This window comes from Heterodontus francisci, chromosome 1 (genome assembly GCF_036365525.1).
Source record: "Heterodontus francisci isolate sHetFra1 chromosome 1, sHetFra1.hap1, whole genome shotgun sequence".
In the NCBI taxonomy this organism is placed as follows: domain Eukaryota; kingdom Metazoa; phylum Chordata; class Chondrichthyes; order Heterodontiformes; family Heterodontidae; genus Heterodontus; species Heterodontus francisci.
In genome coordinates, this window is record NC_090371.1 from 124218017 (window position 1) to 124231766 (window position 13750).

At 43.7% G+C, this 13750-nt stretch overlaps 2 protein-coding genes across 2 annotated transcripts in view; one reads left to right on the plus strand and one right to left on the minus strand.

Annotated features, from left to right (window-relative positions):
• lnx1 (ligand of numb-protein X 1) overlaps positions 1 to 4056 on the plus strand; it is a 210949-nt gene extending 206893 nt beyond the window's left edge. Inside the window, exon 10 of the mRNA XM_068035321.1 lies at positions 3427 to 4056. Coding sequence (XP_067891422.1) covers positions 3427 to 3562 — 136 coding nt within the window. The 3' untranslated portion in view covers positions 3563 to 4056. The remainder of the gene's footprint in view (positions 1 to 3426) is intronic.
• Positions 4057 to 4597: 541 nt separating this feature from the next.
• The window catches only part of fip1l1a (FIP1 like 1a (S. cerevisiae)), a 93985-nt gene continuing 84832 nt past the window's right edge, over positions 4598 to 13750 (minus strand). Inside the window, exons 15-16 of the mRNA XM_068035335.1 lie at positions 5724 to 5879; positions 4598 to 4998 (exon numbers count right to left, since the gene is read on the minus strand). Coding sequence (XP_067891436.1) covers positions 4851 to 4998; positions 5724 to 5879 — 304 coding nt within the window. The 3' untranslated portion in view covers positions 4598 to 4850. The remainder of the gene's footprint in view (positions 4999 to 5723; positions 5880 to 13750) is intronic.

Consider the following 13750-nt stretch of genomic DNA (forward strand, 5'->3'; position numbering starts at 1 on the left):
TGAATCTTTTCTGTACTCTCTCCAATTCCCTCACGTCTTTCCTAAAGTGTGGTGCCCAGAACTGGATGCAATACTCCAGCTGAGGCCGAACTAATGTCTTAAACAAGTTCAACATAACTTCCTTGCTCCTGTACTCTATGCCCCTATTAATAAAGCCCAGGAGACTGAATGCTTTATTAACTGCTGTCTCAACCTGTCCTGCCACCTTCAATGACATGCACATAATCAGCCAGGTCCTTCTGCTCTTGCAGCCCCTTTAGAATTGCACCCTTTATTTTACATTGTTTGGTAAGAAGAACGTGGAGAGACAATCACTTCACATTTCTCTGCATTGAACTTCATCTGCCACCTGTCTGCCCATTCCATCAACTTGTCTATGTCCTTTTGAAGTTCTACACTATCCTCCTCACAGTTCACAATGCTTCCAAGTTTCGTATCATCTGCAATCTCCAATGCCATCTTGGCACACTTCAGTCCACACAATCCTCTCAGGTCTCCTGCTTGTTCCCTTCAGATTTACACCACCGCCACAGTAATGGCTGCCATGAGGATTTAAACTGGGCCCACTTTTCCTCTGGCTTACCTGCAATGGCCTCAGATTGGCCGCCAAACCTGACTCCAATCTAATTAAAGGGTCACCCCTGCCAAAACACTGATTTTTACCTACTGCCGTCACCCACCCCGGGCCACCAGAGGTGGGTTTGGGGATACTGAAGCAATCCCAATTTCAGTTTCCCACCTCCATCGTGAAAATTCAGCCCATGGAAAAAAAGACATTTATATGCTGCCCAGCAGAGAAGGACGAGACTGTAGAACCACAGATAAGTGGTTATGGAGTTTTTTGCCAGAGACAGAACTATTGAAACTTGATGCACTGATAACGTTTTAAACGTCTGATGCTGAACTATAACTTTATTTTATTAATAGTGACCTTTTTTAAGAAAGATGCAATTGCATGTTCCTGATTGTTCAACAAATAAATAAAATTGTATGTTAGATGCTGAAGGAGATTGATTGCCTGCTGCTTCCAGACATACTTTGTCTATAATTCTTTTCGACACCATGCAGATACATAGTATCTATATAAAATCAATTAAATGGCCAGTTTTTAAGTTTCAAAACAGTTATTTTAGTAATCTGTTTTCATATGGATGGATTAGGTGTTTGGAATGAATTGAAGTATGATTAAGAGCTACACTGAGGCTTCAACAGAGCTGCTATAGATAGAAGGCTATGGCGTCTATGGTTAGGAGAGTTCAGTATTCTGCACAGATCTGTACCTAAAATGTAGTGCAGTTTTATGGATTTTAGATGAGGAAGCAATGTTGCAGAAGATAGTGAAAAAAGCAAATATGCTGGAGATGTCACTTTACAGTCCTCATGATTGGATAATGGTGAATTCTACCAGGCAAGAAAAAAAAAACACCTTTCACATTCTCAGGACAAGTTACACAGCCAATTTATTACTTTTGAAGTTATCACTGTTATGTAGTAGGCAAACACAAGAGCCAATTTACACACAAGCCGCCAATAGCAATGAGATAGATGATCAGATAATCTGTTTTTGGTAAATCTGGGTGAGGGATGATAATTGGTAAAGACACCAGAAGAAATTCCTTATTCTTCCAACAGCACCATGGGATTTTATGTCCAGTTGAACAAGCAGATGAGGCCTTGGTTAACATCTGAGGTGAAAGGTGATACCTGAGACAAGTTGAGCAGTGCTGATGTGTCAGCCGAGATTACCTGGGCGAGTCATGGTGCGGGGTTGGAATCCATACTTTTGGGAGTTATTAGATCTTTTGGTGATGGTGTAAAATGGCAATAGCAAATCAACCACCCATTATACACACTACCTGACTTTCCACTTCATTGACTTCAGTGTAAGGAAAAGAAAAACAAATGGACGTGGTGTGGAGGCAGAGTTAGATTCTTGATAAGCAAGGGGGTGAAAGATTGGCAGGAATGTGGAGTTGTGGTTACAATCAGATCAGTTATGATCTTGTTGAATGGCAGAGGTGGCTCGAGGAGCCCAGTGGCCTAGTCCTGCTGCTATTTCATATGTCCATGTGTATAATGGGCAGATGAACCAATATCTCCCGTTTTACACCATCGCCTAAAGTTCAGATTACCCTCAGTCAGTGGCAAAGTGCAATTGAGCCATGATGACACTAAATGACACCAAGCTGGCACAATATTTCTAGAAAAATGGCGTCTAATAACATACCCAGGCTCCAAAACAAACAAAACGTAGAATATTTAAAAGCAAAAATAATTCCATATTGTAAATAAAGTACAACTTTGTAGTTGAATAAGTTACTCTGGTAAACTATTTTACAAAACTCCCAAGTAAATCTGTATGAAGTTTAAGAAAAAATGCTCATCATTTCACCTCACTTGCTGATCAACTACACTTCTGTTAAGAAGTTGTTTTAGGAACTGGAAAAGACTATTAGGCCCAAGATTATCTATTTATCCTGTCTGCCTCAATGGAATTATCTTCTAATTTATTTCCACAATGATCCTTCAGAAGGAAAACTTCCATCTAAATTGCCTTTTAACTCTGAATTTTAAACTTTGTGGTATTTGCACTTTTTGCTAAAGTAAACCTAAATTCACATAGCCAATCCCTTTCACAGTCTTAAACTTGAGGTACATTCCTGAAAAATTGAGGACGCTTGCCCTTAAATGGAAGGAAATGTTAAAATTACATTAAAAAATTGAGCTAATTATTCTAACCCGGGAAATGTGTAATTCCATCTTCAGCTGATAACGGTGTATAATGGCACTCATACTGAAAAGGTACACGTCAGCAATTATAGATTCTGATGGTAGCTGTAATTTTAATCATTTAGATACCCTTTCTTTTAAACCTCATTTAGATGTGTACAATTGGATATTGCCAAAGTGTTGCTTCACATCATGGGTTTCAGTGGAAATTATAATTAAGTTTAAACCCAAACAGCCTGAACAATTACTGCAAAAATTCAATGTATTTTTCTGGTATTTTTCAGAATAATTAGGACAGAAAAATGTGGAACTATAAAACAAAGGGGTACACAATACCATGTAGATCCATAGAGGGAATCGCAACACTTTGTGACAGAAGAACCTCATTTGTGAGGGTGGCACAAGCAGAGACCATGAATAATTTGAAAAGGAAATTGGATAGGCACTTGAGAGAAATAAACTTGCAGGGCTACAGGGATACAGCAGGGGAATGGAACTGACTGGATTGCTGTACAGAGAGCTGGCATGAACTCAATGGGCCAAATGGCCTCATTCTGTGCCATAATGACTCAATGATAACCTGGAAGCAAAATAAATCTCAACTGAAATTAGTGGTTTGTGACAAACTAAAGTTCAATCAAATTTATTAACCAACTAAGAGCTATTGTGTAAGCACATGCTGTCTTGTTATTGCAGGTGTGGCGATATGATTTTGGCTGTCAATGGAAGGGGTACCTCAGGAATAAGTCATCCCTATCTGGTGAAGATACTCAAGGAAGCAAGGGGCAAAGTTACTCTCACTGTGGCATCCTGGCCTGGCAGCCATCTCTAGATTAGATTCCAGCAACTTTGTCATGAAAAGAAACATCAAGGCTACTGATTCAGGATAGAGGCAATACCATTGAAAAGGCGTTAATTCTTACAAGTTGTAAAGCTTTGCTAAGATGAGTTCTGTGGCATTCCTATGATTTTTAAGTTATATATTTTCTGTAGAAAAAGTTTGTATTAGTTTTAAGAACTCAAAGGGGTTGGATATTTTTCAAAAAATGATTATGAAATTCAAAAATGCATCAATGCACCTCAGGATATGCAATGTTAAACTAGTTGAATGTTCATTAGTGCATTTCAGATTACAATAAACTTAAAATTTGCCGGTGAATGGATTCTCCGCAACGGTTGCTTAATTAAATGTCATAGCATAAACTTTCAGTAGAATCAGATGCCACTGAACAATGAGGAGCAAGTTTTTTATTTTACAAAAAGAAATGTTGCAAAAATGGCTTATGGCTGCAGTAATGTTAATCATCTCTCTTAAATAAAGGATCTTTTAGATGGCTGATTATGTGACTGGGAAGTTTCATGATATTCTTTGAATATCCTTGAAGTAGCATTTCTCCCTGTTCTACTTGAATTGCAAACATGGTGGCCATACCAATTTGTTGTAGTTTCAGGAAACATGTTCTGGTATTTATTTGTACATACTACTGATTTTTATAACCAATATTTTACAATATAGATGAAATTTGCCACATGATTTGCACCACTATAAGCATTAAGCCAGTAAGATTTCAGATGTATATTGAAGTAAAGTGATGCCGTAGATAGTAAGAAATATCTTAGCATGCATTAAATAAAAAGATCAATTATAGTAATTCTAAAAAAGTGTTGCAGAAACCTGCAGAACAAAAAGTACCATTACTTTTATAGCTGGACACAAACCAACAATTTGACAGGAGGAAATAAAAGTGCAACATGAACAAGTAGCGAACTTGCTTAGCTACTGGCACAGTAAAATAGGAATATCCTGTATAGAATTTTCAGGAATGCTAAATCTCCAATAAACAATTGTTAAAAGTAAAAACATCCATTTTTAAACAAAAAAACAAGAAATTTTATTAATCTTCAATAAACTAATACAAACATTGTAATTATGTTTTAATAACAGTAGGTGCTTAAAAGCACCACACATTTCAACAGTCTTTTGAAATATTACTGAATTTCAGACTTCTGCAGAAATTCAGATTAACAGGTTACCATCACCTGAACAATTTTCAAGCATTTCCGACATTTTCCTTCCCATTATCAGCAACAATACAGCGAACAGGTAAGGACCCAAAGATCTAATTACTGCTAGCAGCTTCACTGGGCTCTGGTTCCTGGGAAACTTCTTCACTGGTTTCTTTATCTTCCTTGCTTCGCTTAGATTTCTTGTGCTTGTGTCGTTTGTGGCCATCCACCTCTTCACTGTCATGGCGCCGTCTGCTGCTGCTATGGGACAGAAATGATTACTGTCACTGTGATCGGCTGCAGGAGGCATTTATTGCTCAAATCATGCCTTTCACACTGATCAGACTTTCTATGAGATGGTAGGATGCCAATTCAAATTTACAGATTTCACAGTCAGTTTACTTGGCAGCAAAAGAATTCAGAGCTGGACTGTCTGAAGCGTGGTTCGAACTCAGTAACTGAGAAACGAAATACAAGGGTAAATTTTTCAAATTGAATCGGAGAGTCAGCAACTTTTTCCGCTGACTGCAAGAAATTGGAAAATCCCCAGTGTACTGCCTGCAATTTTCTATTACACAGTGCACGGAAACTCTTGCCACAGTGCCATCCGCTACCATTTTTTTTTCCAAAAGTAATGATTTTGGGGAATTAATCAGATTAGTGGATTAGACAGAGGTCTTTTAACAGTGGGGCCTGGATTCAAATCCAGCCCTGCTTATTGGGATGAAAGACAACCCTGTCGGCTGAAAGGGTCCTACATAAAGTGAGTCTGGGCACTCAATCCAGTTTCTAGTCGAAATGGGCCTACAGTATAAAACAACTTTAGCAAAACTGGCAATCTCACTCAGAGATCATAGATCTATTTCAGTGCGTTGCTTGTCTGTTCATCCCCAGATGTAGGATGGGAGTTCTATACAACTTCATTTTAAAGATTTAAAAAATGCACATTTACTAGAAGCAGCAAGTCAGTAGCTAGATTTCATTACCTCCTGGAAGATTTGTGTCTCCCCTCCTCCTTATCCCGGTGTCGGCGTTCTTTGTGCCGATCTTCTTTCTCCCTGCTAACTTTGTCCCGATGATGGTAATCACGATCATAGCCTTTATCTGATGAGTAGTCTCTGTGCCTATACCGACCTTCTTCACTGTGGGCAGATGGAAAAGAAACAAGGTTTGAAGTCTTGATATATTTACAACTTTCAAACATGACAGGGAGGACAAGGTTCTTCTATTTAAGTATACAACAGGTGTACCTCCCTATTCACCATGCACTGTGCAAATAAATCTGTTGCAGTATTTTCCAATTTCACAGAATTGCTACAGCACAGAAGGCCATTCGGCCCATTGTGGCTGCACCAGTTCTCCGAACGAGCAATTCACCGAATGCCATTCCCCTGCCTTCCCCCCCATAACCAAGCACATTCCTTTTTTTCAGATCAGTCTAATTCCCTTTGGAATGCCTCAATTGAACCTGCCTGCACCACACACTCAGGCAGTGCATTCCAGATCTTAACCGCTCGCTGCGTGAAAAAGTTTTCGTCATGTCACTTTTGCGTCTTTTGCCAATTGGTTTAAGTCTGCACCCTCTCACTCATGATCCTTTCACGAGTCAGAACAGTTTCTCCCCATCTACTCTGTCCAGAACCCTCATGATTTTGAATACCTCTATCAAATCACTTCTTAGCCTTCTCTTCTCCAAGGAAAACAGTCCCAACTTCTCTAATCTATCTTCATAACCTTCCTCATCCCTGGAACCATTCTCGTGAATCTTTTCTGCACCCTTTCCAATGTTCTCACATCTATCCAAAAGTGTGGCGCCCAAAACTGGATTCAGTAATCCAGCTGAGACCAAACTAGTGTCTTATACAAGTTCAACATAACCTCCTTGCTCTTGTACTTTGTGCCCCTATTAAAGCCTAGGATACTGTATGCTTTATTAACCACTCTCTCAACCATTTTCTTTCTTCATTCATGGGATGGGGGTGTTGCTGGCTCGGCCAGCATTTATTGCCCATCCCTAATTGCCCTCGAGAAGGTAGTAGTGAGCTGTCTTCTTGAACCCCTGCAGTCCTTGGGGTGTAGGTACACCAACATTGCTGTTAGAAAGGGAGTTCCAGGATTTTGACCCAACGACAGTGAAGGAACGGTGAAATAGTTCCACGTCAGGATGATGTGTGGCTAGGAATGGAACTTGCAGGTGGTGGCGTTCCCATGTATTTGCTGCCCTTGTCCTTCTAGTTGGTAGGGGTTGTGGGTTTGGAAGGTGCTGTCGAAGGAGCCTTGGTGCGTTGCTGCAGTGCATCCTGTATATAGTACGCACTGCTGCCGCTGTGCGTCGGTGGTGGAGGGAGTGGATGTTTGTCGATGGGGTGCCAATTAAAGGTCTGCAAAGGAAACCCAACCCCAGTCCGAATGCCGGAGCCGGAAGCCCAACATGACCCGTCCGCACCCGACACGTGTTATCGGATCCCGTCGGGGTTGGGTCAGGTAGCAGGCTTTTACATCAGTACACGGGTAAAGGCCTGCTACCCGACCCCACGGGTCCCAACGACATGCATCGGGTTCGGACCAGCTTGGGTCAGACTTCTGGGTCCGGAATTCAGGCTCGGTCAGGGTTCTTTTGCAGACCTTTAGTGCCAATCAAGAGGGCTGCTATGTCCTGGATGGTGTCGAGCTTCTTGAGTGTTGTTGGAGCTGCACCCATCCAGGCAAGTGGAGAGTATTCTAACACACTGCTGACTTGTGCCTTGTAGATGGTGGACAGGCACTGGGGAGACATGAGGTGAGTTGCTCGCCACAGAATTCCCAGATTCTGATCTGCTCTTGTAGCCACAGTATTGATGTGGCTGGTCCATTTCAGTTTCTGGTCAATGGTGACCCACCCCCACCCCAGGATGTTGATAGTGGGGGATTCAATGATGGTAATACCACTGAATGTCAAAGGGAGACGGTTAGATTCTCTAATTTGAGACTGTCATTGCCTCCCACATGTGTGATGCAAATGTTACTTGCCACTTATCAGCCCAAGCCTGGATGTTGTCCAAGTCTTGCTGCATATGAACATGGACTGCTTCAGTGTCTGAGGAGTCGTAAATGGTGCTGAACATTATGCAGTCATCAGTGAACATCCCCACTTCTGACCTTGAGTGAGGGAAGGTCATTGATGAAGCAGCTGAAGATGGTTGAGCCTCGGACACTACTCTGAGGAATTCCTGCAGTGATGTTCTGGGACTGAGATGATTGACCTCCAACAACCGCAACCATCTTCCTTTGCGCTAGGTATGACTCCAAACAGCTGAGCTTTTCCCGATTCACAATGACTACAGTTTTGCTAGAGCTCCTTGATGCCATATTCGGTCAAATGCTGCCTTGATGTCAAGGGCAGTTACTTAAACCTCACCTCTTGAGTTCAGCTCTTCTGTCCATGTTTGAACCAAGGCTGTAATGAGGTCAGGAGCTGAGTGGCCCTGGCGGAGCCCAAACTGAGCGTCAGTGAGCAGGTTACTACAGAGCAAATGCTGCTTGATAACTGTCGACGACCCCTTCCATCACTTTGCTGATGATTGAGAGTGGACTGATAGGGTGGTAATTGTCCAGGTTGGATTTGTCCTGCTTTTTGTGCACAAGACATACTTGGGCAATTTTTGCATATTGCTGGGTAGATTCCAGTGTTGTAGCTGTACTGGAACAGCTTGGTTAGGGGTGCGGGTAGTTATGGAGCACAACTCTTCAGTACTATTGCTGGAAATGCTGTCAGGGCCCATAGCCTTTGCAGTATTCAGTGCCTTCAGCCATTTCTTGATATCACGTGGAGTGCATGGGATTGACTGAAGACTTGCATCTGTGATGCTGGGAACTTCAGGAGGAAGCCGAGATGGATCATCCACTCAGTACTTCTGGCTGAAGATGGTGCAAATGCTTCAGCCTTGCCTTTTGCACTGATGCAGGGCTCCCCCATCATTGAGAATGGGGATATTTGTGGAGCCTCCTCATCCTGGTAGTTGTTTAATTGTCCATCATCATTCACGACTGGATGTGGCAGGCTTGCAGAGCTTAGATCTGATACGTTGGTTGTGGGATCGCTTAGCCCTGTCTTCTGCTGTTTGGCATGCAAGTAGTCCTGTGTTGTAGCTTCACCAGGCTGACACCTCATTTTTAAGTATGGCTGGTGCTGCTCCTGGCATGCCCTCCTACACTCTTCATTGAACCAAGGTTGGTCCCCCGGCTTGATGATAATGGTGGAGTTGGGGAAATGCCACGCTATGAGGTTACAAATTGTGGTTAAATACAATTCTGCTGCTGCTGATGGCCTGTAGCATCTCATGGATGCTCAATTTTGAGTTGCTGGATCTGTTCGAAATCTATCCCATTTAGCACAGTGGTAGTGTCACACAACATGATGGCGGGTGCCCTCAATGTGTGAAGTCAGGAATTTGTCTCCACAAGGACTGTGCGATGGTCACTCCTACCAATACTGTCATGGACAGATGCACCTGCAACAGGTAGATTGGTGAGGATGAGCTCAAACAGGTTTTTCCCTCTTGTTGGTTCCCTCACCCCCTGCCGCAGACCCAGTCTAGCAGGTATGTCCTTTCGGACTTGGCCAGCTCGGTCAGTAGGGGTGCTACTGAGCCACTCTTGGTGATGGACATTGAAGTCCCCCACCAGAGTACATTCTGTGCCCTTGCTACCCTCAGTGCTTCTTCCAATTGGTGTTCAACATGGAGAAGCACTAATTCATCAGCCGAGGGTGTGCTGCAGGTGGTTCTTTTCTTCTTTTGGGCCTCCTTATCTCGAGAGACAATGGATACGCGCCTGGAGGTGGTCAGTGGTTTGTGAAGCAGCGCCTGGAGTGGCTATAAAGGCCAATTCTGGAGTGACAGGCTCTTCCACAGGTGCTGCAGAGAAATTTGTTTGTTGGGGCTGTTGCACAGTTGGCTCTCCCCTTGCGCCTCTGTCTTTTTTCCTGCCAACTACTAAGTCTCTTCGACTCGCCACAATTTAGCCCTGTCTTTATGGCTGCCCGCCAGCTCTGGCGAATGCTGGCAACTGACTCCCACGACTTGTGATCAATGTCACACGATTTCATGTCGCGTTTGCAGACGTCTTTATAACGGAGACATGGACGGCCGGTGGGTCTGATACCAGTGGCGAGCTCGCTGTACAATGTGTCTTTGGGGATCCTGCCATCTTCCATGCGGCTCACATGGACAAGCCATCTCAAGCGCCGCTGACTCAGTAGTGTGTATAAGCTGGGGATGTTGGCCGCTTCAAGGACTTCTGTGTTGGAGATATAGTCCTGCCACCTGATGCCAAGTATTCTCCGAAGGCAGCGAAGATGGAATGAATTGAGACGTCGCTCTTGGCTGGCATACGTTGTCCAGGCCTCGCTGCCGTAGAGCAAGGTGCTGAGGACACAGGCCTGATACACTCGGACTTTTGTGTTCCGTGTCAGTGCGCCATTTTCCCACACTCTCTTGGCCAGTCTGAACATAGCAGTGGAAGCCTTACCCATGCGCTTGTTGATTTCTGCATCTAGAGACAGGTTACTGGTGATAGTTGAGCCTAGGTAGGTGAACTCTTGAACCACTTCCAGAGCGTGGTCGCCAATATTGATGGATGGAGCATTTCTGACATCCTGCCCCATGATGTTCGTTTTCTTGAGGCTGATGGTTAGGCCAAATTCATTGCAGGCAGACGCAAACCTGTCGATGAGACTCTGCAGGCATTCTTCAGTGTGAGATGTTAAAGCAGCATCGTCAGCAAAGAGGAGTTCTCTGATGAGGACTTTCCGTACTTTGGACTTCGCTCTTAGACGGGCAAGGTTGAACAACCTGCCCCCTGATCTTGTGTGGAGGAAAATTCCTTCTTCAGAGGATTTGAACGCATGTGAAAGCAGCAGGGAGAAGAAAATCCCAAAAAGTGTGGGTGCGAGAACACAGCCCTGTTTCACACCACTCAGGATAGGAAAGGGCTCTGATGAGGAGCCACCATGTTGAATTGTGCCTTTCATATTGTCATGGAATGAGGTGATGATACTTAGTAGCTTTGGTGGACATCCGATCTTTTCTAGTAGTCTGAAGAGACCACGTCTGCTGACGAGGTCAAAGGCTTTGGTGAGATCAATGAAAGCAATGTAGAGGGGCATCTGTTGTTCACGGCATTTCTCCTGTATCTGACGAAGGGAGAACAGCATGTCAATAGTCGATCTCTCTGCACGAAAGCCACACTGTGCCTCAGGGTAGACGCGCTCGGCCAGCTTCTGGAGCCTGTTCAGAGCGACTCGAGCAAAGACTTTCCCCACTATGCTGAGCAGGGAGATTCCACGGTAGTTGTTGCAGTCACCGCGGTCACCTTTGTTTTTATAGAGGGTGATGATGTTGGCATCGCGCATGTCCTGGGGTACTGCTCCCTCGTCCCAGCACAGGCATAGCAGTTCATGTAGTGCTGAGAGTATAGCAGGCTTGGCACTCTTGATTATTTCAGGGGTTCAGGGGTAATGCTGTCCTTCCCATTGGCACTAATTCATCAGCCGAGGGTGTGCTGCAGGTGGTAGTCAGCAGCTTTCCTTGCCTGTGTTTAGCCTGATGCCATGAGACTTCATGGGGTCTGGAGTCAATGCTGAGGACTCCCAGGGCAACTCCCTCTTGACTGTATAGCACTGTGCTGCCACCTCTGTTGGGTCTATCCTGCCAGTGGGACAGGACATACCCAGGGATGGTGACTGGGACATTGTCTGATTCCATGAGCATGACTATGTCAGGCTGCTGCTTGACTTGTCTGTGGGACAGCTCTTGAAATTTTGGCATAAGCCCCCAGATGTTAGTAGGGTCAACAGGGCTGGATTTGCTGTTATCGTTTCCGGTGCCTAGGTCGATGGCTGGGTGGTCCTTCGGTTTTCATTCCTTTTATTAGACTTTGTCGCAGTTTCCGTGGCTTGCTAGGGCATTTTTTTTTTTAAGGAGTCAACCACATTGCCGTGGGTCTGGAGTCACAAGTAGGCGACCAGATAAGGACAGCAGATTTCCTTCTCTAAAAGACTTTAGTGAACCAGATGGGTTTTTACAACAATCGACAATGGTTTCACAGTCACCATTAGACTAGTTTTTAACTCCAGATTTAATAATTGAATTCAAATTCCACCATCTGCTGTGGTGGGATTCAAACCCATCTCCCCAGAGCATTAGCCTTGGGTTCTGGGTTACTAGTCTAGTGACATTACCACTATGCCACTGGCTCCCCTGTCCTGCCCACCTTCAATGACTTATGTACAAATACAGCCAGGTCCCTCTGCTCCGGCACCCCCCTTTAGAGTTGTACCCTTTATTTTATATTGTCCCTCCATGTTCTTCCTACCAAAATGAATCACTTCACATTTCCACGTATTGAACTTCATCTGCCATCATCCACCCATTCCACCAACTTGTCAATGTCCTTTTGAAGTTCTACACTATCCTCCTCGCAGTTCAGAATTTTCATATCATCTGCAAATTTTGAAACTCTGCCCTGTACACCAAGATCTAGATCATTATATATCAGGAAGAGCAAGGGTCCCAACAATGACCCCTGTGGAACTCCAATATTCCTCCAGTCCGTAAAACATCCATCGACCACTACTCTCGGTTACCTGTCACTCAGCCAATTTCGTACCCATGTTGCTCCTGTCCCTTTTATTCCATGAGCTATAACATTGCTCACAAGTCTGTTGTGTGGCACTGTATCAAATGCCTTTTGGAAGTCCATGTACACCATGTTACCTCCTCAAAAAACTCCAGGTGGTTAGTCAAGCATGATTTTCCCTTAGCAAAACCAAAACTAAAGATTATTGTCCTCTTTTGACGTCCCCACTCACTACTTCCTACAATTTTCTCTTTATCCCAATATTTTGTAACTTCACCCTTTCATAAAGTCTGAAATTTTTCTTTACATAGACATTAATAAGCTAATAAGCCTGTAAATTAGCTCCCTGTCTCCCTTTTTTTCCCCAATATGAATGTTAAATAGGACTCTCTCCAGTTCTCTGGTGCAAGTCTGCATTCATTAGATCTCTGATGCCTAATCTCCAGGGTCTCAGCAATTTTGTCAACGTCCTCTGTTGAGGCCTGGCACTTTGTCTTCCTTCAACCTAACTAACTTGTAAAATATGGCTTTCCTTAATTAACCCACATTTGTCCATGTGCCTATTCATTTTGTTCCTTATTATTGTTTCTCGAAGTTTTCCCACCACTGAAGTTAAACCGACTGGCTTGTAGTTGCTGGGCTTATCTTTACATCATTTTTTGAACAAGGGTGTAACATTTGCAATTCTCCAGTCCTCTGGAACCACCCTGAGTCTAAGACTGGAAAATTATGCCCAATGCCTCCGTAATTTCCACTCTCCCTTCCCTCAATATCCTCGATGCATCTCATCCGGTCCTGGTGCTTAATCAACTTGAAGTATAGACAGCCTATCTAATACCTCATCAATTTTAAATCCTTCTGCTGTGTATTAATTACCTCCTCTTTCACTGTGGCTTGAGTAGCATCTTCTTCCTTGGTAAAGACAGATGCAACACATTTAACACCTCAGGTGATTTCCCTTGTCTCCATGGGTAAATCCCCTTTTGGTCCCTAATCGGTCCTACGCCTTTTACCACCTTTTTACTATTTATTTGCCTATAGAAGACTTTGGGACTCCCTTTTATGTTACTTTCCAGTCTCTTTTCATACTCCCTCTTTGCCTCCCTTATTTGCTTTTTCACTTCCCCTGTGAACCTTCTATAATCAGCCTGGTTCTTCATTGTATTATCCACCTGACACAGGCGCACTTTTTCTTCATCTTAATCTCTATCTTTTTTGTCATCCAGGGAACTCTGCATTTTTTTGCCCTATCAAGGGAATATACCTCAAACGTGCCCACCATTGTTCAGGTACCATTTTCCTGCCAACCGGATCCCAATTTATTTGACACAGATTCATTCTTATCAAGAACTAGGTGCAGCAGGGCCTCCCATCTCGGCTAGAAACAAACTGCTGT